Here is a 24,601-nt window from a genome sequence, read left to right as displayed (position 1 = left end):
TTTTCTGGTCAAAAGTACTGCACTATAAAGGAAATAGGGCTCCGTTTGGGACGCAGCTAGTAAAAAGCCAATAGCTGGAAATACGCAATAGGAAATAACTACAACTTCTGTGTATTAGGATCTCTTGACTCAATTATGTTTTTAGAACCCAGTGTGACTGTCCAGCTACTGCGCTTATTATGACTGTAATCCAATGAGGTTTAATCCAATCTGCTGCGTTTCTCCCCCACCAAGCCACATGATGTGCAGTTTAGTGTGACTTTAATGTGAGTGGAACCTGCCTGATTGCTGCGTTCACCATTCTATTCCATATCACTCATCAGTCTGGCATTCCTCCACATTGAGACTGTTTGACCCTATGCTATATCTGCACATCTATTGGAGAAAGGCCATACTGATACGTGCGGTAAAACAGAATGGTGAACACAGCGATCAGGCTGCTTCCACCAGACTACTGAGAGCACTCCAGCTGTAACCTACCCTAACCTTAAAGGGGGGATCTGCAGTTGCTACATCCATGGACTTAATCAATGAATAATGTGTACCCATTGATTCTTGAAGAATATAACTTATAAATGCCTCATGAGTTTAGTTCAACTGTCACACTCCATGAGAACCCAATGTTTGCAAACAACGTAAATGTAAACAAACACTGTATAGCCTCAAATCAGGGTTCAAACTAAACTTTTGATATCATGGATGGTCTGTCCTTGTATCCATAGCTCTGTCTATGAATTTGAGAGTGGTTACATTTCTCCAGCCCCATCCCTCAGCTTTTTACCAAAACAGCAGCAGGGTCAGGCTTTGTTATATAACTGCAGATTACTCCTTTAACCTTAAACCCAAGCCCCTCTTACTCTATTGAGACCCCAAGTGTTGTGTACTCAAGGACCTATGCCAAATCTCAACTTTTTCCATTATTTTCCTATTTTCTCTACTTTTGAAATATAAGTACACTACATAGCCAAAAGTATGTGGACACCTGCTCGTCGAACATCTTATTCCAAAGTCATGGGCATTAATATGGAGTTGGTCCCCCCTTTGCTGCTATAACAGCCTCCACTGTTCTGGGAAGGCTTTCCACTAGATGTTGGAACATTGCTGTGGGGACTTGTTTCCGTTCAGCCACAAGAGCATTAGTGAGGTTGGGCACTGATGTTTGGCGATTAGGCCTGGCTCGCAGTCTGCGTTCCTAGTCATCCCAAAGGTGTTCGATGGGTTTGAGGACGAGGCTCTGTGCAGGCCAGTCAAGTTCTTCCACACCGAACTCGACAACCATTTCTGTATGGACCTCGCTTTGTGCACGGGGGCATTGTCATGCTGAATCAGGAAAGGGCCTTCCCCAAACTGTTGCCACAAAGTTGGAAGCACAGAATCGTCTAGAATGTCGTTGTGTGCTGTAGCGTTAAGATTTCCCTTCAGAACTAAGGGGCCTAGTCCGAACCATGAAAAACAACCCCAGACCATTATTCCTCCTACACCAAACTTTACAGTTGTCACTATGCATTGGGGCAGGTAGCGTTCTCCTGGCATCTGCCAAACCTAGATACGTCCGTCGGACTGACAGATGGTGAAGCGTGATTCATCACTCCAGAGAACGCGTTTCCACTGCTCCAGAGTCCAATGGCGGTGAGCTTTACATCACTCCAGCCGATGCTTGGCATTGTGCATGGTGATCTTAGGCTTGTGTGTGGCTGCTCGGCCATTGAAACCCATTTCATGAAGCTCCAGATGAACAGTTATTGTGCTGACGTTGCTTCCAGAGGCAGTTTGGAACTCGGTAGTGCGTTTTGCAACTGAGTACAGACAATTTTTACGCGTTTCGGCACTCGGCGGTCCTGTTCTGTGAGCTTGTGTGGCCTACCACTTCTATTCTATTCTACTCTATCTTAGTCTACAATGCTCGTCCGTTCCTTTACTTTAGATGTGTGTGTATTGTCTGTATTGTTGTGAAATTATTAGATATTACTTGTTAGATATTACTGCACTGTTGGAGCTAGAAACACAAGAATTTCGCTACACCCGCAATAACATCTGCTAAACACGTGTATGTGACCAATAAAATGTTATTTGATTTGATTAGACATTTCCACTTCACAATAACAGCACTCACAGTTGTCCGGGGCAGCTCTAGCAGGGCAGAAATTTTACGACCTGACTTGTTGTAAAGGTAGCATCTAATGACGGTGCTACATTGAAAGTCACTGAGCTCTTCAGTAAGGCCATTCTACTGCCAATGTTTGTCTCTGGAGATTGCATGCGTGTGTGTGCTCGATTTTATACACCTGTTAGCAAAGGGTGTGGCTGAAATAGCTGAATCCACTAATTTGAAAGGGTGTCGACATACTTTTGTAGAAATATACACACTGAACAATAATATAAACGCAACATGCAACAATTTTAAAGATTTTACTGAGTTACAGTTCATTTAAGAAAATAAATTACGCCCTAATCTATGGATTTCACATGACTGGGAATACAGATATGCATCTGTTGGTCACAGAAACCTTAAAATAAAAAGGTAGTGGTGTGGATCAGAAAACCAGTCAGTATCTGGTGTGACCGCCTCATGCAACACGACACATCATCGCATAGAGTTGATCAGGCTGTTGATTGTGGCCTTTGGAATGTTGTCCCGCTCCTCTTCAATGGCTGTGCGAAGTTGCTGGATATCAAATCAAATGTTATTTGTCACATGCTCCGAATACAACAGGTGTAGTAGACCTTTCCGTGAACTGCTTACTTACAAGCCCTTAACCACAATGCAGTTTTAAGAAAATAGAGTTAAGAAAATATTTATTAAATAAAATAAAGTAAAAAAATATATAAAATAAAAAGTAACACACAATAACAAGGTTATATACAGGGGGTACCAGTACAGAGTCAATGTCCAGGTTAGTCGAGGTAATTTGTACATGTAGGTAGGGGTAAAGTAACTATGCATAGATAATAAACAGTGAGTAGCAGCAGTGTAAAAACAAGGGGGGGGGGGTCAATGCAAAAAGTCTGGATGGACTGCAGTTAGGTCAAGACCCTGGTGAGGACGATGAGCACCCAGATGAGCTTTCCTGAGACAGTCTCTGACAGTTTATGCAAACCCACAGTTACATCAGCTGTCTTGGTGGATCCCGCAGGTGAAGAAGCAGGATGTGGAGGTCCTGGGCTGGAGTGATTACACGTGGTCTGCGGTTGTGAGGCCAGTTGGACGTAATGCCAAATTCTCTAAAACGCAGTTGGAGGTGGCTTATGGTAGAGAAATGAACATTAAATTATCTGGCAACAGCTCTGGTGAACATTCCTGCAGTCAGCATGCCAATTGCACGCTCCCTCAAAACTTGAGACATCTGTTTCATTGTGTTGTGTGACAAAACTGCACATTTTAGAGTGGCCTTTTATTGTCCCCCGCACGAGGTGCACCTGTGTAATGATCATGTTTTTTAATCAGTTTCTTGATATGCCACACCTGTCAGGTGGATGGATTATCTTGGCAAAGGAGAAATGCTCACTAACATTTTAGAGAAATGCTCACTCAAAATTTGAGAGAAATAACTTTTTGTGCGTATGGAAAATGTCTGGGATCTTTTATTTCAGATCATGAAACATGGGACCAAAACTTTACATGTTGTGTTTTATATTTTTGGTGTGTGTGTATATATATTTATATAGTGTGTGTATATATTTATATAATGTGTGTGTGTGTGTGTGTGTGTATATTGCACAATGCAACACGGAGTGCCTGGATACAGCCCTTAGCCGTGGTATATTGGCCATACACCACAAAGCCCCAAGGTGCCTTATTGCTATTATAAACTGGTTACCAACGTAGTTAGAGCAGTAAAAATAATACACGTGGTATATGGTCTGATAAACCACGGCTGTCAGCCAATCAGCATTCAGGGCTCGAACCACCCAGTTTATAAATGTATATATATCATGCTATATTACATGTGACAGTTTAACACTGTGTAAACAGCAAACCGTATGTGATTGTTGTTTCCTCTCATGCATTAATATAACGTTAGTATATGGTTCCAATGCGTTAATATAATGTTAATGTGTTTGCTCTGTGTAAGCTTGGGCGATATACCGTTTATACTGTATACAGGGGTATTTCGAAATACCGACGACGGTGTGATGTTCAAAGTGGCTTGATGTCAAGAGCAAGTTTCTTGGTTACAGCAGAGACATTCAATCCCCTCGTGGATCAAGATCCCTGTTGTTTTGTGCGTCCCCCTCCCCCAAAAATACATATACAGTACGGTGCCTTCAGAAAGTATTCAGACCTCTTGACTTTTTCCTCATTTTGTTACGTTACATCCTTATTCTAAAATGTATTGAATCGTTTTTTTTACTCATCAATCTACACACAATAACCCATAATAACAAAGCAAAAACAGGTTTTTAGAAATGTTTGTATTAAAAATAAAAACCGATATCACATTCACATAAATATTCAGACCCTTTATCCAGTACTTTGTTGAAGCTCCTTTGGCAGCGATTACAGCCTCGTGTCTTCTTAGGTTTGACGCTACAAGCTTGGCACACCTGTATTTGTGGAGTTTCTCCCATTCTTCTCTGCAGATTCTCTCAAGCTCTGTCAGGTTGGATGGGGAGCATCACTGCACAGCTATTTTCAGGTCTCCAGAGATGTTCGATCAGGTTCAAGTCCGAGCTGTTGCTGGGCCACTTCAAGGACATTCAGAGACATTCAGAGCCACTTCTGCATTGTCTTGGCTGTGTGCTTAGGGTCATTGTCCTGTTGGAAGATGAACCTTCACCCCAATCGGAGGTCCTGAGCACGTTTTCATCAAGGATCTCTCTGTAATTTGCTCTGTTCATCTTTCCCTCGTTCCTGACTAGTCTTCCAGTCCCTACCGCTGAAAAACATCCCCACAGCATGATGCTGCCACCACCATGCTTCACTGTAGGGATGATGCCAGGATTCCTCCAAACGTGATGCTTGGCATTCGGACCAAATAGTTCCATCTTGGTTTCATCAGATCAGAGAATCTTGTTTCACATAGTCTGAGAATCTTTAGGTGCCTTTTATGCAAACTCCAAACTGGCTGTCATGTGCCAGCTTTAGGAAGAGTCTTGGTGCTTCCAAAAGAATAATGGAGGCCACTGTGTTCTTGGAGACCTTCAATGCTGCAGAATATGTTTGGTACCCTTCCTCAGATCTGTGCCTCGACACAATCCTGTGTCAAAAAATCATACATTTGCGAACATTTCTAAAAACCTGTTTTCGCTTTGTCATTATGGGTTATTGTGTGTAGATTGCTGTGGGAAAAAAATGTTGTCATCAATTCTAGAATAAGGCTGTGACCTAACAAAATGTGGAAAGAGTGATGGGATCTGAGTACGTTCCGAATGCACTGTGTATATAATGCCCAACCATATATCTATTATTATAATATATGTTATTGTTATATATGTTTTTGTAAATAGCGTCCCTTTTGTGCACTTCCGGTAATACCCTACACCTCGGTTTGGTAATCTGGATACCGCCCAACCATATGTCTCTGCATAGGACACATACCGGAGACGGCAGATGCAGAGGACGGTGACACGGCAGATGTCCTTTGACCTGAGCAAGCTGCTGGTGACAGAAGACTGGTTCAGTGACATCAGCCCCCAGACCATGAGGAGGCTGCTCAACATCGTCTCTGTCACAGGTGGGTCACACACACACACACACACACACACCTACGTTGACTCACGCGTCCACACACACATATGGACACACCTACAGACACACCCACATGTGTGCATGTACGCATGCACATGCGCACACACAGACACACACACACTAGAGGTCTTCACAGATATACCCGAACCCGATTACCTGAGATCCGAACAGGTCGGTTCCACATTTCTTGGATCCCGGGTCGGATCACGCTCGGTGGCCATGACCCTCGGATCTGCTGAAAATATGTGAAATATCAACCAGATCCAAAATTATATTTGAAGAAGAAAATATTCTGATGACAATATATCCTCTATAAATCACATTTGCTACACGTGGCATTTGGTTCAGTCAATAGCGTTAATCTCTCTCTGCCTCTCTCTGTCTGGCTTGAGCTCTGCTATAGTAAACTTGCAGCATTGTTTCAACTGGGCCCTCACTGTCTCCCAGACAGCTGTATTTGTGTTCAGAGAAGTGTTCAGATAGCCTATTTTAGGACGTTTCCACTGGAGATATGGGGTCAACAATATGTTGCTATTTCACACCAAGGCGCAGAGGTTACTTAAGCCCATCGAGAAGTCTGATATTGGAAATATTTTTCAAATACAGTGAGGAACTATGGTCATTCACAATGGATGTACAACACTCTGTTGGCATTCTGTGTGAGGTGACAAAATAATTACTTTAAGAGGCTCGGCTGGTCATAAGTGGTGTTGAGTTAAAGAAATGGCCTACTCTCAGACATGCCCAAATGGGAACTTTTATAGGCCTACATTTGTGCACAGTGCACATTTGTACTTCTATGCATGTTGAAGCAAAATATATTTAAAAAATAAACATGAGAAAAAGGGCAAACAATTCACACAATGAAACAATGAATGCACACAAAGCGCATTCTGGAGAGAGACGTCTATAGTGCCTTTTAGCCACACACCCCTTCTTCTGGTATCAACGTTTTAAATTAGGGATGTCATTTATGAAAATCCTAAGCTAACACACACACTTTGTTTACCACAAGTTTACCCACTGAGTTTACTACATGAACCACAATGGACCATACAGATTATGGCATAATTTTATTGAGGAAAGCATGTTAGTTTTGTCCAGTCTGACTTACACAATGCTGGTCTGTCTATAGGTCGTCTGCTGAGGGCAAATCAGATTATGTTTAACTGGGACCGCCTGGCATCGTGGATCAACCTTACTGAGACATGGCCCTACAGGACCTCCTGGCTCATCTTGTTCCTGGAGGAGACTGAAGGCATCCCTGACCAGGCCGCCCTCAAGACTATCTACGAGAGGTAATGTAGAGACCCTGCAAAACTACATCTAAGACCATCTAGCAGAGGTAATATACTGTAGTCCCACTCTACCCCTATAACACTGGGCCACCCTCAAGACCATCTAGCAGAGGTAATATACTGTAGTCCCACTCTACCCCTATAACACTGGGCCACCCTCAAGACCATCTAGCAGAGGTAATATACTGTAGTCCCACTCTACCCCTATAACACTGGGCCACCCTCAAGACCATCTAGCAGAGGTAATATACTGTAGTCCCACTCTACCCCTATAACACTGGGCCACCCTCAAGACCATCTAGCAGAGGTAATATACTGTAGTCCCACTCTACCCCTATAACACTGGGCCACCCTCAAGACCATCTAGCAGAGGTAATATACTGTAGTCCCACTCTACCCCTATAACACTGGGCCACCCTCAAGACCATCTAGCAGAGGTAATATACTGTAGTCCCACTCTACCCCTATAACACTGGGCCACCCTCAAGACCATCTAGCAGAGGTAATATACTGTAGTCCCACTCTACCCCTATAACACTGGGCCACCCTCAAGACCATCTAGCAGAGGTAATATACTGTAGTCCCACTCTACCCCTATAACACTGGGCCACCCTCAAGACCATCTAGCAGAGGTAATATACTGTAGTCCCACTCTACCCCTATAACACTGGGCCACCCTCAAGACCATCTAGCAGAGGTATGCATGCTGTAGATCCCCAACCTTAAAAGATCTTCTTGAAACACCTGTCCAAATGATAGAACTTAGGGAGTGTTTAGTTGCATGCGAGAGGATTGTATTTAATTTTGAAAGATCTGTCTGAAGATGTGAGGCCAAAGAAGAACTACATTTTCACAAAAAGACACAGTGGAAAAGTTATTATAGAAGAAGGAATACATTTACTCCCATTGATCCATTAAGACAGTTACATCCCAAATGGCACCCTATTCCCTATATAGTGCACTATGGCAGGTAGCCTGGTGGTTAGGAGCATTGGGCCAGTAACTGAAAGGTTGCTGGATCGAATCACTGAGTTGACAAGGTAAGAATCTGCCGTTCTGCCCCTGAGCAAGGCAGTTAACCCACTGTTCCCTGGGCACCGAAGACGTGGATGTCGATTAAGGCAGCCCTCCTCACCTCTCTGATTCAGAGGGGTTGGGTTAAATGCGGAAGACACATTTCAGTTGATGCATTTAGTTATACAACTGACTAGGTATCCCCCTTTCTTTTCCTTTTGTACAAGAGTAGTGCACTATATAGGGAACAGGGTGCCATTTGGAACACACAAAAACTCTGACGTGATGAAACAGTCAGATTAGTCACTGGGCAATAAGGATTAGTTTAATAGGTTGAATCGTCATTATAATTGCATCCCATTGGTTGGATTATTGTATTTTTAATGTCAATTACTTCTCAGACAGAAGCTTAGTCGTTGCAAAATAAAGTTGGGTGGTTTTTGGTGTAAAAGGGTGTTGCCGAAAATAATGAATGACTTATGTTCTATTCACGTTTTTGCCCCTGAAATGATTTAAATTTCCTTCATTGTCACTCCAAATACAATAATATGTCATTCAAAAGACTCTAATCCATGAAGCTCACAGAATAATTTTTTTTAGAAAGGAAAATGACATTTTCCTCATTGCAATTTATTCCCCGTTTTTGGATATAGATATATTTTATGTTTTTTGTATTTACATTTTGTTGTTGGTCAGCTGCGAAAAATGGCAAACTAAAGAAGCAACCTTTCAGTGTAGAAGAGCTATAGCTCTTTCCTCGCCTGTCTTCATTAGGCTTCAGTCTTACCTCTGGTGTTTTAGGATCTCCAAGAACATTCCGACCACTAAAGACGTGGAGCCCCTGTTGGAGATTGACGGGGATGTGCGTAGCTTCGAGGTGTTCCTCTCCTCTCGGACGCCCGTCCTCAATGCACGCGACATCAAAACCTTCCTACCCTGCACCGTCAACCTCGACCCCAAACTACGAGAGATCATCGCAGGTGAGGGAGAACGTATTTGTGTTTGTGTCACTGAATAATCAGGGTTCCACACAAATAATTCCAATTCGTTTTGGAAATATTATGCAGGCATCCATTCTCTTTCCAACTTGAATAACAACTTGCAGATTTTGGAATGTATCATGAATTTGTCAGATGAGTTAATGTCAGTATTTTAGATTTCACCTCTTGATTTCAATTGTTTGTATTTCAACTCTTGATTTCAATTGTTTTGATTTCAACTCTTTGTATTTCAACTCTTTGTATTTACATTTTTATTTATTTAAACTCTTTCAATTTCTGTATATCTGCGTTCCTCTCCCCCCAGACGTGCATGCTGCAGGTGAGGGTGAGCATAGCTAGCTGTGTCTGTGTCAAATAATTAGGGTTCCACACAAGTCAGGCCAGAACCTTTTGTCGATATGATGTAGGCAATCTGAACTGTTGGCTTTTGGATGTCATTACAGTTACAGTAAGTCATATGGTTTCATGTCTATGTGCAGATCCAACTTTTTTTCCAGACTTAAGAGTTAAATTACATTCTAACATTTAATGACACATTTCTCTTTACCTGTCTGTCTCTTCTTTCCCCCCCAGACGTGCGTGCTGCCAGGGAACAGATGAGCATCAGAGCGGTGACCTATCCCAGCCTGCCCCTGCAGGAAGCCGCTCTCCGCCCCACCTCCGTCTACAGCCAGCAGTCAGGCATGTCCGCCTGCTCCCCCTCCACCTCCTTCAACGGCCACTTCAACTCCCCAGGGCTGGTGTCCCTACCACCCCACAGCAGCAACTACAGTGGTATGGCTGGCCCCCAGCACCCCTTCTATAACAGGGTGAGTGTATGAGGAAGAACACCCTCATGTCGCCAAGGACATTGCTATTCCATATAGGACTGAGAAGGGCCTGGTTCGAAACGGAATGACCAAAGTTTCACATGTAAATCGTCTGGCTCGTGTCAGTTAACTCATTCAGTCGTATGCTGTCTGGTAGGCGATCACTGACGGCCTCTGTAATAAAACAAAGGGCTTTGAACCTCAACACATTCCTTTGCCTACATTTCCCACCTTGTTATCGTCCCCCTTCTCACTTTGTGGGACACTTCTGGTTTATAATTTGCAGAGCTGTCTTGTTATTTATAGTTCCCATTTAAGTTGAAGTCTCTGTGCTGTAACATGATGAGGTGTTTGTACTGTGTGACCCCTTGTTTGGACATACATACATACATACATACATACATACATACATACATACATACATACATACATACATACATACATACATACATACATACATACATACATACATACATACATACATACATACATACATACGCATGTATGTATGTATTTGACATGCTGTGACTGTTTAATTTGCTTCAGTCTGTATTTCATAATCAGACACCTCAATTGTTACGCTGGTTTCATATTTAAGTGTTGTATTTTTTATTTATTTCACGCCATGTTAAATGTGTTTCCTTTCTCCCTGGTATTCCCCTCCCTCCAGCCATATTTTCCCCATCATGTTTACCAGCTGCCACGCCAGTATGTGGGCAGTTTCCCTGTTCATGCCCCTCCACCACGCCCATTCCCACTTAAAAGTGGCTTTCCCCGGGATCCGAGCAGTGGACTCGTAAGTATTAGAGGTAGTGAGTAGAGATAGTTCATCTAGAATGGATGTATAGCCATGTTATAGAGAGAGAAATGATTGTCCTTTCAGATTTCATTAGCTTACATATGCTTGTTTGAACCTTCTGATTTGGGTTGTTTGAACATCAGAACATTTCAATTCGGATTCTATCAGAGACGTTCATCTCACCAGATAACCCCTATTGCAGAAACATGCTTCCACTCTCCCTTTCTCTTTCTTTGTCAGACATCCCCCCTTCCACACAGACACACACACACAGACAGGGCTCTAAAGTGCAACCGAATTTGGTCTCATATCCGACAAATATTTTTCTGTGCGACCAGTAGTTTTATTTTGAAAGCACTGTGCGACTAGGAAACAAATCTCCCAGATAATTGTTGTAGTGATAAGGCTTCCCTGTACTGAAAGTTTATGAGTGCCCTAGAGAAAAAAGCTGATTCGATAGGGTTATGGTTGCACCATTACTACAGAGAAAACGGCTTGCTTCTAGCCCAACCAGGTCAAAAGATTTGACCCATATTACCGGGGCAACATTTGAATCTGTAGCAAATCGCCAGGACCGACTTTTACATTCATAAACCATGTCGTGGGCCGTTCTAAAACTACTCGTGAGTTAACCATTTGTTTACACATTGTTCAGTCAAATTACCTCATTGGCTAGCTAGCTAACAACCTGGTAACTTTACCAGTATATCCAAACATTTGGGGTCACCGATAGGAAAAGGGACAGCTTTCTCAGGTGATCAATGAATGAATTACATATCTCTTGCGTGTTGTCATCACAAATCTGACGTTTTTAAGAGACAGTGTACACTTTTCAATGTAATCCATCTCAATAGGAAAATAGAGCTTTAACACAATGTAGAAACCTAATATTCCACATATTATTTTGTTATTCCTATCAAAATGGTAGCTTTTATAATAACCTCATTTCTTTACAATGTTACATGTTAGTTTCTAGGGCTCAACATGTGCTTCAAAAGCAGCTAAAATTCATATAGGCCCGATATAGGCTGTGTAGGCTGTATCTGCTCCTAGATTTCATGTGGTGCGCCTAGATTTCATGTGGTGCTCCTAACTTTTTTAAGTTGGGAGCACCAGTGCTACCAATGAAAAATGATCATTTAGAGCTCTGTACACAGACACAAACACACAGAGAAACTAGAAACACAGAAACATTGACCCTGCTATTACAGTATCCAACTGTCCTAAACAACACTGAACGCCTCAGAGACATCAAAAACATTATTCTCATCCTCACAATGAAGGCATGCCCTCTCTCACCTCTTTCTCTCTCTCCACTCTCTTCCTCTCTCCACTCTCTCTCAATGTCCTGTCTTGAAGATATGTATGTCTCCCTAATGTTTTTTTCTCCTCTAAGATGATAATGTTGGCATCTGTGTGTCTTCCTAATGTTCTCTCCTCACATCCCTCTCTGATGGAAACCTGCTGTAGTCACTCCCTCCTCACCTTTCCATCTGTTTCTTTCCACCTCTCGTTCTCTCTCCTCCCTCCAAGCAGTTTAAGGTACCGTCTTTGAAAAAGAAGCAGGTACTGAATCCATTCAGATGTTTTCTCTAACTCCTCCTAACTAGACCTAGACCGACAAACTGACCCCCTTCGGAAGGGATCTGACCTCTGTAATCCCAGCATGCACCTTGGAAACTCTAGCCCACTCTCTTGAATGGGAACTAGGAGTTACAGGCATGCTACACTGGAGTAATACCTTTTTGCGGAGCGCGAGAAGCTCCCATTCATGTCAATGAAACCTGGGTGGAAGTGGTACAGCTCAGCTCTTGTTCCCGAGGAGGTGTGGTATATGGCCAATATACCACGGCTAAGGGCTGTCCTTAGGAACGACGCAACGTGGAGTGCCTGGATACAGACCTTAGTCGTGGTATATTGGCCATATACCACAAACCCCCAAGGTGCCTTATTGCTATTATAAACTGGTTACCAATGTAATTAGAGCAGTAAAAATAAATATTTTGTCATACCTCTGATATACCACAGCTTTCAGCCAATCAGCATTCAGGGCTCGAACCACCAGTTTATAATGATATTTTTGTCACGTGCGGCTCACATCCGAGAACAGTTGATAAAGTGGCGTGTATTCTGCTCACGCCGGCAAAAAACGACACATCCAGTATAGTAGCTTCAGCGACACTAGTGTAGCTCCCTTGTTAGGGCACTAAGTGATGCTACAAGGCCGCTGACTAGTGAAATCTTTGATCTGCTTCTGTCATACTATTTAAGACCTATTTACAATTACAGATGTTTTGTAACTTTGTAAGATACATTGTAGATCTGTAACACTTGTACAAGTCTCTATAAGCATTTCAAACATTTGATTTCGTCTGGCCCTTCTAGCTGAACTCTCCTTACCTAAACCCTCATACACGCCACCCTCTTCCACCTCATCAAAGTGGACTTGTCTTATGAAGACCGCCCTCCTACTCCGAGTCAGTGACGTTGAGCATATAGCCTGTGGTTTCATAAAGACCTAAAACTAACCTGTTTGAAAAGTGAATAATAATCCTGCACCATGTATTGCTGTGTGCATTCTATCCATCCTCAACGTTACTGTGATACTGGGTGTGTATCACTTACCGGTTAATTACTAGAACAGACATCCTCATTCAAGTCAAGTCAATGGTCTGAGGAGCTGTTCTAGTGATTCTATTTCTACACGCTTAGAAACAAAGGTGCTATCTAGAACCTTAAAGGGTTCTTCGGCTATTCTTCGGCTATTCCCACCTTTTGTAGAACCCTTTCTGGTACTAGGGGAGAACCCGTTTGGTTCCATGTAGAACCTGGTCCACAGAGTGGTTTTCCTATGGGGAGACAGCCGAAGAACCCTTTTGGAAAGCTTTTTTCTAAGAGGGTATGGTCTAACTCCTGAATTAGTGAGTAGCCTAGTAGTAATAGTAGATAGCAGGAAGTGACGTCACAGATTACATCCAAGTTTGTTTTTTTACCCTACAGTATTCTCTCATCCACTCACTGACAACGTTTGGTTTGGACCTAACCTCTAACCCCATTGTCATATTGTACTCACCCTCAGGATAGCGCCACTCATCAACAACCCATTGTAGATGAAATCATATTGTAGTTCTCTCATACCTACTGATGCTTTATGTCGCCTACATTCTTTTCATGTTGCTCTCCCCTTTCACTGGGCCTTCCTGTGTTACCTTTGCAGATTTCAACAATGTTTCAGCATGGAATTCCAATTCTATTATATTTTGTATCATTGCATTTCTACTCAAATGGGCAGAGGTTACTATTGATGAGTACAGCACATGATAACTTTGAGAAATGTAATCTTGACCTCCATCAAATGGAACCATACTGTATTAACCAATAAGCCATGTTTTACCTGTTGGTTGAATCCTCTATCTGGTCGCTGACGGTGTGTTCTGGACCTGGTTGTGTGTGTGTGTGTGTCAGGGTTCAGCCTCGGTGGTGTCGGGGACCCCGGCCATCCTCCTGAGCTCCATGAACACAGACACAGTGTGTGAACGTGTCAAACAGATCGAGGGTATCGACCAGAGCATGCTGGCCCAGTACACTGCCACCATTAAGAAGGTGAGCAGAGAGAGAGAGTTCTCTACCATTAACCTCTCTCTACCATTAACCTCTCTCTCTACCATTAACCTCTCTCTCTACCATTAACATCTCTCTACCATTAACCTCTCTCTCTACCATTAACCTCCTCTCTCTCTACCATTAACCTCTCTCTCTACCATTAACCTCTCTCTCTCTACCATTAACCTCTCTCTCTACCATTAACCTCTCTCTACCATTAACCTCTCTCTACCATTAACCTCTCTCTCTACCATTAACCTCTCTCTCTACCATTAACCTCTCTCTCTACCATTAACCTCTCTCTATCATTAACCTCTCTCTCTACCATTAACCTCTCTCTACCATTAACCGCTCTCTCTACCATTAACCTCTCTCTCTACCATTAACCTCTCTCTACCATTAACCTCTCTCTCTCTACCATTAACCTCTCTCTCTCTACCATTAACCTCTCTCTCTACCATTAACCTCTCTCTGCCATTAACCTCTCTCTGCCATTAACCTCTCTCTACCATTAACCTCTCTCTACCATTAACCTCTCTCTCTACCATTAACCTCTCTCTCTACCATTAACCTCTCTCTCTACCATTAACCTCTCTCTACCATTAACCTCTCTCTACCATTAACCCTCTCTCTACCATTAACCTCTCTCTACCATTAACCTCTCTCTCCCACCATTAACCTCTCTCTACCATTAACCTCTCTCTCTACCATTAACCTCTCTCTCTCCACCATTAACCTCCTCTCTCTCTCTACCATTAACCTCTCTCTCTCTCTACCATTAACCCTCCCTCTCTACCATTAATCTCCTCTCTCTACCATTAACCTCCTCTCTCTCTCTACCATTAACCTCCTCGCTCTCTCTCTCTACCATTAACCTCCTTTCTCTCTACCATTAACCTCCTCTCTCTCTATCATTAACCTCCTCTCTCTCTCTACCATTAACCTCCCTCTCTCTACCATTAACCTCCTCTTTCTCTCTACCATTAACCTCCTCTCGCTCTCTCTCTCTCTCTCTCTCTCTCTACCGATAACCTCCTCTCTCTCTCTCTCTCTACCAATAACCTCCTCTCTCTACCAATAACCTCCTCTCTCTACCAATAACCTCCTCTCTCTCTCTACCATTAGACTCCTCTCTCTCTCTACCATTAACCTCTCTCTACCATTAACCTCCTCTCTCTCTCTCTCTCTCTCTCTCTCTCTACCATTAACCTCCTCTACCATTAACCTCTCTCTCTCTCTCTCTACCATTAACATCATCTTCCTTGTCTCATTCTCCTCTTTGTCTCTCAGGCTAATGTGAATGGCAGAGTTCTGACCCAGTGCAACATTGATGAGCTGAAGAATGAAATGAAAATGAACTTTGGAGACTGGCAGCTCTTCAGAGGAACTGTGAGTTTAACCCTAAACTTGCCTCTTGCCTGTTCTTTTCTTTTGTAGTGGATTTACCAATAGCTTTAACACTGGACACTGCTGTTATCAATTACTTCTTAACCCAGTAATTACTCATTAGCCCAGCCGTATTTCTCACTTCCTCCTCCACTTCCTCTTCTACTTTCTCTTCCTCTTCTTCTTCCTTTCCCTCCTACTCTTCTGCCTTCTCTCGCCTCTTCTTCCTCTTCCTCCTCTTCCTCCTCTTCCTCTAGGTGTTGGAGATGCGTCACGTGGAGAGCCAGGTGCTTCATGAGGAGGCTCCCAGCGAGGTAGACAGCAGTGTGGTGGGCCACGGGGAACCGAGGCGCCAGGTCGCCCCACCCCACGCCGGCGCCGCCAACCTCGACGCCAACTCACCCATGTACAGCTTCAACCTGAGCTTTGAGGAACTGAGCAATGTGGGACTGGACGAGCCTCCCAGGCACAGCAACAACACATGGATGGTGAGTGACTGGTGGTCTCTTCCATTGTAGGGAGGTCTATGTTGCATCATTATATTACATTGACAGAAGACTGGAACTGTGTAGCTATGTACAGTACCAGTCAAAAGTTTGGACACCTACTCATTCAAGGGTTTTTCTTTATTTTTACTATTTTCTACATTGTAGAATAATAGTGAAGACATTACAACTATGAAATAACACATATGGCATCATGTAGTAAACAAAAAAAGTGTTAAACAAATCAAAATATGTTTTATATTTTTGATTCCTCAAAGTAGCCACCCTTTGCCTTGATGACAACTTTGCTGACTGGTGGCATTCTCTCAACCAGCTTCATGAGGAATGCTTTTCTAACTCTTGAAGTAGTTCCCACATATGCTGAGCACTTGTTGGCTGCTTTTCCATCACTCTGCGGTCCAACTCATCCCAAACCATCCCAGGCCAGGTCATCTGATGCAGCACTCTATTCTTCTCCTTGGTCAAATAGCTCTTACACAGCCTGGAGGTGTGTTTTGGGTTATTGTCCTGTTGAAAAACAAATGATAGTCCCACTAAGCGCGAACCAGATGGGATGCAGAATGCTGTGGTAGCCATGCTGGTTAAGTGAGCCTTGAATTCTAAATAGATCACAGACAGTGTCACCAGCAAGGCACCCCCACACCATCACACCTTCCTCCTCCATGCTTCAGGGTGGGAACCACACATGCTGAGATCATCCGTTCACCTACTCTGCTTCTCACAAAGACATGGCGGTTGGAACCAAAAATTTCAAATATGGACTCATTAGATCGAAGGACAGATTTCCACCGGTCTAATGCCCATTGCTCGTGTTTCTTGGTCCAAGAAAGTATCCTCTTCTTATTGTTGTCCTTTAGTAGTGGTTTCTTTGCAGCAATTCAACCATGAAAGCCTGATTCATGCAGTTTCCTCTGAACAGTTGATGTTGGGATGTGTCTGTTACTTGAACTCTGTGAAGCATTTATTTGGGCTGCAATCTGAGGCTGGTAACTCTAATGAACTTATCCTCTGCAGCTGAGGTAACTCTGGGTCTTCCTTTCCTGTGGCAGTCCACATGAGAGCCAGTTTCATCATAGCGCTTGATGGTTTTTGCAACTGCACTTGAAGAAACTTTCAGAGTTCTTGAAATTTTCCAGATTGACTGACCTTCATGTCTTAAAGTAATGATGGATTGTCGTTTCTTGCTTGTTTGAGCTGTTTGAGCAAATGCGCAAATTAACTTTTAACAAGACATTCCTGTTAATTGAAATGCATTCCAGGTGACTACCTCATGAAGTTGGTTGAGAGAATGCCAAGAGTGTGCAAAGCTGTCAGCAAAGGGTGGCTACTTTGAAGAATCTCAAATATATTTTGTTTTGTTTAACCCTTTTTTGGTTACTACATGATTCCATGTGTTATTTCATAGTTTTGATGTCTTCACTGTCTTCACTGATGTCTTCTACAATGTAGCAAATAGTCAAATAAAGATAAACCCTTGAATGAGTAGGTGTGTCCAAACTTTGCACTAGTATTGTATATGTACAAAACCATGAATTAAGCCGTTGGCCTTTATGTAAACTAAATGATAGCCTTCATATGTACTTAGACCACAGATCTAGGAGATGTAATGTTCCATGTCCCCCTCCCTAGGCCCCCACCCACCGCACCCCCAGCATGTCCAGCCTCAACTCCCAGGAGTCGTCCAACGACATCGTCAAGCTGACGGAAAAGCAGCAGTCGGAGTACCGCAACGCCTACCAGGAGTACATCGCCCAGATGGCCACGTTGGAGGTAGGCGGAGGCGGGGGAGAGAAGCCCGTCCAGCCCCACCCAAACCAGTTCATGACCTCCGCCAGCTCTGAGGACAAAACCAAGGACAAGGCTACCACCAAGAGAAGCACCTCCAAGCTTCCCGCCGTGGATGCCCCGGACTTCACCACCGCCGAAGCACCCCTGGACCCCATCACAGAGGAGGACGAGAAGCAGGACCACCATGGCTCCTCCAAGAACCTGCTCGGACGCAAGGCGCCCGGGTCCAGTGACCGGGGGAGCGGCCTGTTCCAGGGAGCAGCCGACCTCAAGATGAAGACCGGCGGGCTGCCCTACCAGAAGCTCACCAGCGACGACGAGGATTCGGAGAACTCCGACGCTCCTCTCCTGGGGGATGCGAAAAAGCCAGGTGACCCCAAAGCATCCTCCCTGGCTCTGGCTAAGGGTAAAGAATACCTGTCTGACGCCATGCTGGATAAGAAGGATTCGTCTGACTCCGGCATGCGCTCCAACGAGAGCTCGCCCAACCACTCCCTGCAGGATGAGGAGGCTGACCTGTCCCAGCTGGAGCAGGCCAACCTGATCGAGCTGGACCAGGAGGACAGCCAGAGCCGGGCAGCCAGTAAGAGGGGTCTGCCCAGCAGCCTGAGTGGTCTCCAGGACCCAGCTGTGGCCCGCATGTCCATCTGCTCCGAGGACCAGTGCAGCCTGCTGGCCAGCAGCCCCGAAGAGAGCTGGCCCTCGTCCAAGAGCTACAACCTCAACCGCACGCCCAGCAACACCACCCTCAACAACAACACCAATGCCCAGCAGCAGGGGAACCAGCAGCGTTGCCAGGGACAGAGGGCTCCGGTGGGGTCCACCGACACCACCTGTTCCACCCCTACTTCCTCCTCCATCAGCGAGGTCATTGTCTCCACGGGTTCCGGCACCACCAGTACCACCACCAAGCCCGGCCCGCACAACGAGAACGTGCGCGTGGTGCACCTGAAGAGGGGGCTGAACCCCGGGGATCCTCCGGAGATCACCACCGTGTCCTCTGACACCGTCACTTTCGGAGAGGAGCGCGAGAGCATCCTGTGAGCCCCACGCCCATCTCATACCCAGGAGAGCACTTAGTCAGTAGATGTTTGGTGTGGTAATCTGACAATGCATGCGTAGCAAGGTACCGTAGCTAGCTAAATGGGTAAATAAATGATGTTAGTGCTTGGTGTGCACTAAGTAGATAGCCTTGTTAAACCAGCCTGATCTGGCAACCTCACCATGTGTTACAGGAGAGCGCAGCGGTCAGTCTGGTTTCACCAGGCTACTAAGTAGAGGTAGCTCACTGAGATGTTGTATTCTGTATTTGTATTGTCTAAAGCGAAGTGAAGTGACCTCTACTAACCGTAGATGTTCTCCTCTGGAGGTGAAGGTAGCTAGCTACGTACACTGTAAAAAAAGATCTTTAGATCAACCTAATTTACTTCACCTCTGGTAAAAACAACATTATTATGACAAATATATGAGTCAATGCCAACTGTTATATTTCATTATATTTGAAGTTGTAACCTGTTTATTTCAACACTATACCTACATTTCCCCTTTGGTTAAACTTAATATAACAAATACAAAAAATATTTAACAATATTTGACAATACAACCAATATTTTTCATCTTGTTCCTAGTTCAATTTTTACTTTGGAGTTACCTATCCAAATGTCTTCAATTGTGTTACAAGCAATTTAAATCAACAACCTATAAAATAAGAAAATAAGATGTTTTAAAATAATGTTTCCAAACTTAAGACCTTCACATTTAGTAACCACAGTATCATAACCAAGCAATGGCTACCATCACAAAGAAACATTATCAGGTGCTTTAGTATCATTACAGATGATGGCAGTGTACAAGATTAAGTTTGAATAACAAATACAATAGACCACCTCAACTGGAATGACATTCACTCTCAGGGGTGGGCAAAAATAACCAACTGAAGGCCACGCCCCCCCAATAAGCCACGCCTCGGTAACTCTTCTGATAGGCTGCCGCTGCTACATTGCCCCTACCGCTATTCAATGTGCATGAGGCGTTGAAAGCAATTTTCAAATAAAAAAATCACATTGATCTGACGAATTCGTTAGTTGATTTCAGACAAATTGATAGAAATTGAATGAACCAAAGCGTAAATTTTGATCATTCCAATCAGTAAAAGCACTTAACAGCGCCGTCCCATTTTTTACAGTGCAGTATAATTTATAACTTAACTACGTACAGTGACTGACTAACTATCTGTTTATTGTTTTGCACTACAACAAGCATGGTGGCCTGGGTGGCAGTCTGTTTGTGCCATCTCGCCAACTCCTTGTCATGCTAATGGCTTGACAATGAGCAATGGAGCTGGCAAGAGCACAAACAGATCTGGGACCAGGCTACAAGCATGCCTCAACAGTGTTAATATTAGCTGCTGCTGCCTATGTGTGTCAACAAGTGATGTATTGAGCTTGTGGGTGGGTAAAAGAGAAGATACCTGGTATAGATGAAGAATGAATGCATATGAACACGTGAGCCAAATGAACAAAATTGTGCGTGGGATCTGTTTTTGTCGTGTCTCAGCAAATGACATGGAGGAGAGTCAACTGAACTATTCGTCTCATTGCAAAAGCCACCGGCCTTTTAACTATTTTACCTTCCTATGGGCCCTGGTCCAAAGTGGTGCGCTATCGGTGGAATAGGGTGCCATTTGGGATTGCATCTCCTGCCAACACGAACAAAAATGTTGGATAAAAGGGAGGGACGTTGACACTAATATGCGACAACAATAGCAATTTAACAACAAATTGACAACGAGAAGTAATCTTCAGAAAAAGTTATTGATCGCTGCAAAATTCAGTTGCTGACTCTTCGCCATATGATACATGGGACTGTATGTATGCTGCTTTGTAATGAACAGTGGGTGTAAAGTAATTTGGTTTATTACATGTTGTCAGGGCCTGTCTCCTCCCGTAACAGTAGTAGAGGCCAATAGTAGAGGCCCCATTTGTGAATCCAATGCCATTAAATGTACATTTTAATTAAGCAGATATAAAATGTACACTTAATGGCGTCCGATTCACAAATCTGGCCACAGATTGGTGTTGCATGCATACCTAATGAACTGTACATTGCATGCGTAAATGAGTTTGCAAATATCAAAGAGTGCTCTCCTATGTGTTGCATGCACAGTGATGTTGTATGGTGTCTTAACCAGTCGGATGAAGGGAAAGAAGGGAGTGGTGCCGTCAGACGTTATCTGACTGAAAAATAAAACCTGGATGTTGACCTTCTACAGTCTAGCCTCTTGTATGTTCTCACAAAGAAATGAGACATTATACGTATGAACCACTAAGTGTTCTCATACTTTCATACAGCACTTCCTTCTTAACGTCGGCCAGCAGGAGGCGTGCTCCCCCATGCAAAAATATGATGTGCCATTTTGCAGACGCTCTCATCCAAAGCGACTTAAGAGTCATGCGTGCATAAATTGTTTTACGTATGGTTGATCCCGGGAATCGAACCCACTATCCTGGAGCTGCCATGTGTTACCAACTGTGCTACAGAGAACCACCAGTGAGTGACTAGATGGATCTGGGCATGCCAGCACACCAGCCTAGATAACTAGATAAGATTAGTACTGCAATGCATTGAGCCTTGTGATATCGTCTTCCTAATTAATCTGACTCCATTCAGATACATTTAAAAGCAAGTTAAAGGGAAGTTGCACCATCCTTTGCTGTAAGAGAAAGTATAGTGACAGTAATTTAAAAGATTGAAAAAGGTCAGGTATTATAACGTAATATGGATATTAACATAACGTACAGTATAAGGAATATACTTTATTATTGTATAAAAGTGCAATTTACAACATTTCTTTGAAAGCCGCAGTACAATAAAATGCATCTTTATATTCTCTGCAACAAATCAGCTACTATACAGGCATGATTTTGTCTTAACATTTATATACATCGACTGACCATTAGTCTGTCTGTAGTAATGTGCCACTTCCAAAAGAAAAGGCTATCTCCTCTTGTGGAAAGATATCTTGTTTCAATACTGTCATTTCAGTCAGTCTGTCATTGTGTTCCCATCATTGTTGAGGAATCATTCTTCAGTTGGAAGAAAAGATATCAGCCAGGCCAGTAGATAAATAAAAAGTAAAAACAACAACAACACATATCTCCTTTTAGGAAGACAAATGAAAGTTAAATCAAGCGGAAATCCAGCCAGCCATTGGAGGGGAACATGAGGTCTTGTTTAAAACACACCTGTCAGAGACTGGGAAGAGAAAAGAGGGTCGTGTTTAAAGAGAAGCCAAGCTAAAGGACAGACGGGGAACTGGACAGTCAGAATGGCGCCTGAGAGGAAGACGCACTTCTTTTTCTACTTTAACCAAACACTGAAATACTGGTGAGGGTGTATCTCATATGGCACCCTATTCCCTATGTAGTGCACTACTTTTAACCAGGGCCCTTAGGGCACTACATAGAGAATAGGGTGCTATTTGGGATGCAAACACTGAAATACTGGGCAGTCCCTGAGCACCAGATGGAGGCGTCGACGGAGGAATAAGCAACATCCTGTCAACCTCTAAGTCCAACGTGGAAATGGAACTATACTATAGCTATAATGATGCTGGCAGGCGCCGGCTTTTCCTCTGCAAATGATCTACAGACCGGTTGTTTTCAGAACCCACAACCACTGACTGGAGTAGCCAGTCTGTCTTATGTAGCCAGAGACTATTATTTCATGATAGGTTATTCCATCTACAGTGATGTCATATCTTAGTCAACAATATAACACTTCACATAGACTACCCTTTTCAAAGAGCAACTTATGCCAAGTATCCATGACCTAATACACAAAAAAAAAAACGCTATCTAGAATCTAAAAATGAGTATTTTGCCTGTCCCCATAGGAGAACCCTTTTTGGTCCCAGGTAGAACCCTTTTGGGTTCTATCTTTCCACAGAGGGTTCTACATGGAACCAAAAAGCATTCTCCTATCGGGACAGTGTAGTTTGGACCCATTTGAGCGCAGCTTGTTTTTTCCTAATGAACAAAATGACCATTCCACATAGAAATGATGGATACAATAATGGCAGTAAGGACACACTTACCCATTCTGTGAAGGAGAGTTTAGCTGTCATGAGTCTCCGTCCCTTTGGGGAAGTGGTCACTTGACTGTAAAAACAGGCAAGACAACCACTGTTAAATATGACCATTTGCAGAGAGAGGCTCCTGGCATTGCTGAGTTAGTACAGTTGCAGTGATCTGATCTCTATTGGGCTGATGCTACTTTCATTCACCACCAAGCTGTCATGTGTACAATAACCAACAGTGGCACATAGTCAAATGAAAAAGCTTTATGAGAAGCCAAATAGGCAGACTGCTTTGGAAATAATGTAAAAAATAGATATATTCTAAAAGCCTTTAATTAAAGTAAGCATATAAACATATATTACCTAGGCCACATTGATACTGTACATGTCATAGGATTCAGGGGATCCATTCAAATATAGGAATTCCAACTGAACACGCTAGAATCTGTGTAGCCTACTATGGTTCCGTCTATTTCTTTTTCCGAACCACTCCAAAACAGAAGCCCTCTTATTGGAAAAATCAACCTATTCGATTCTATTTTTACCTGAAAGGTGATGAGGCTGATGTCTGAGTTGATGGTTGCTAGGGGATTCCTGGGTGATGCTGCCTGTCCCTGTCCCAGTCGCTGCTGCTGATGTTGGCAGCTGGAGAGGGACGAGCTAGAGTCCAGTGCAATCTGAAGGTCCAAGATATAGTCTATAACATGCTGCAATATCTCAATTTTACTGACGTTCCCGTTCTGTGGGAGGCTGGGCACGAGTTCCTTCAGCATTGTGTAGCAGTCGTTCATATTGTACAGCAGACTCAGAGGGTCATCCATCGGGCTCTTGCTCCGGGAGATGCCGAGGGTATGTTCCGATGAGTTGGAGATGTTGTTCCTCATAGACCGCTCCGGGCTTATTGCTTTCATGACGACAGTTGAGTGCGATAAGATATTAAGCATGAAAGAAACCGGTATTTTAGGCTAGTCTTTGCCGTGTACAATCAGTCAGCACGTTGTCAATTGTTCTTATAAAGGCTCGTGAACGGGGCTTGTCTCACATCAGGGCGAAATGCACGTCGATTGGCTACCTAGAAGTGTCAATCACTATCCCAAGCAACAGTATTGGTTTAAATGCGGAAGATCTTTTACATCCCTCCCATATTTTCCGCATTCTTGAGCAAGTTATGTGAAGGCGCGCACTAAAGTGATGCTATTCTCTGTTACCTGCGAGATGAGGTTGGCGGGCCCTTGTGAAAATCTGTTTTGAAGTCATCTGAGTCTGTATTTCTGATCTAAATGAAAGCACATCCATGTGCCAAATGTAGGCTACCTCGTAATTACGCAGATACAATTAAGTTGGATGTTTTACCATCTATTACATTTCCAAGTTCCAGCTATTGTTAGTCTATATTATTTTCCATAGAGGGAAATTGCAGGGTTTCGTGGCCACTAGCTCATCTGGAGTGAGTTTACTTCACAATGCGCTAAGCTGTGCTCAGTTTCTCAATTTCTTTCCCACTGTACCAAGTTGAACCCAATCGGATGATGGCTTGGCACAACGGAACTCAACACACACTGCAGTAGCTGTAGCGAGTTGCCTGCATCGCCGCAAGCTCCCACTTCTACCGACTCCCTGGCGCCAGCGTT

At 43.6% G+C, this 24,601-nt stretch overlaps 2 protein-coding genes across 7 annotated transcripts in view; one reads left to right on the top strand and one right to left on the bottom strand.

Annotated features, from left to right (window-relative positions):
• Nucleotides 1-21,159, top strand: part of LOC106571256 (kinase D-interacting substrate of 220 kDa B) — a 57,074-nt gene extending 35,915 nt beyond the window's left edge. For 3 of the 6 annotated variants that reach the window (XM_082961690.1, XM_082961688.1, XM_082961689.1), the window contains exons 21-30: nucleotides 5,531-5,675; nucleotides 6,825-6,987; nucleotides 8,803-8,981; nucleotides 9,576-9,811; nucleotides 10,482-10,607; nucleotides 12,147-12,176; nucleotides 14,076-14,213; nucleotides 15,504-15,602; nucleotides 15,857-16,087; nucleotides 17,735-21,159. In XM_082961690.1, the coding sequence (XP_082817816.1) occupies nucleotides 5,531-5,675; nucleotides 6,825-6,987; nucleotides 8,803-8,981; nucleotides 9,576-9,811; nucleotides 10,482-10,607; nucleotides 12,147-12,176; nucleotides 14,076-14,213; nucleotides 15,504-15,602; nucleotides 15,857-16,087; nucleotides 17,735-18,937 (2,550 nt within the window). In that variant the 3' untranslated portion in view covers nucleotides 18,938-21,159. The remainder of the gene's footprint in view (nucleotides 1-5,530; nucleotides 5,676-6,824; nucleotides 6,988-8,802; nucleotides 8,982-9,575; nucleotides 9,812-10,481; nucleotides 10,608-12,146; nucleotides 12,177-14,075; nucleotides 14,214-15,503; nucleotides 15,603-15,856; nucleotides 16,088-17,734) is intronic. The other 3 variants (XM_082961693.1, XM_082961694.1, XM_082961691.1) reach the window with 2 other exon arrangements.
• A 530-nt stretch (nucleotides 21,160-21,689) lies between these two features.
• id2 (DNA-binding protein inhibitor ID-2) lies at nucleotides 21,690-23,953 on the bottom strand. The gene is given in 3 exon segments (NM_001141410.1): nucleotides 21,690-22,147; nucleotides 22,989-23,052; nucleotides 23,516-23,953. Coding segments are annotated over 2 exon segments (444 nt in total). The 5' UTR covers nucleotides 23,915-23,953; the 3' UTR covers nucleotides 21,690-22,147; nucleotides 22,989-23,007.
• Between the last annotated feature and the right edge of the window lie 648 nt (nucleotides 23,954-24,601).

This window comes from Salmo salar, chromosome 15 (assembly GCF_965601325.2).
Source record: "Salmo salar chromosome 15, fSalSal1, whole genome shotgun sequence".
Taxonomy (NCBI): Eukaryota; Metazoa; Chordata; class Actinopteri; order Salmoniformes; family Salmonidae; genus Salmo; species Salmo salar.
Note: the sequence above shows the minus strand (reverse complement) of the source record. Positions and strands in the feature narration are given on the sequence as shown.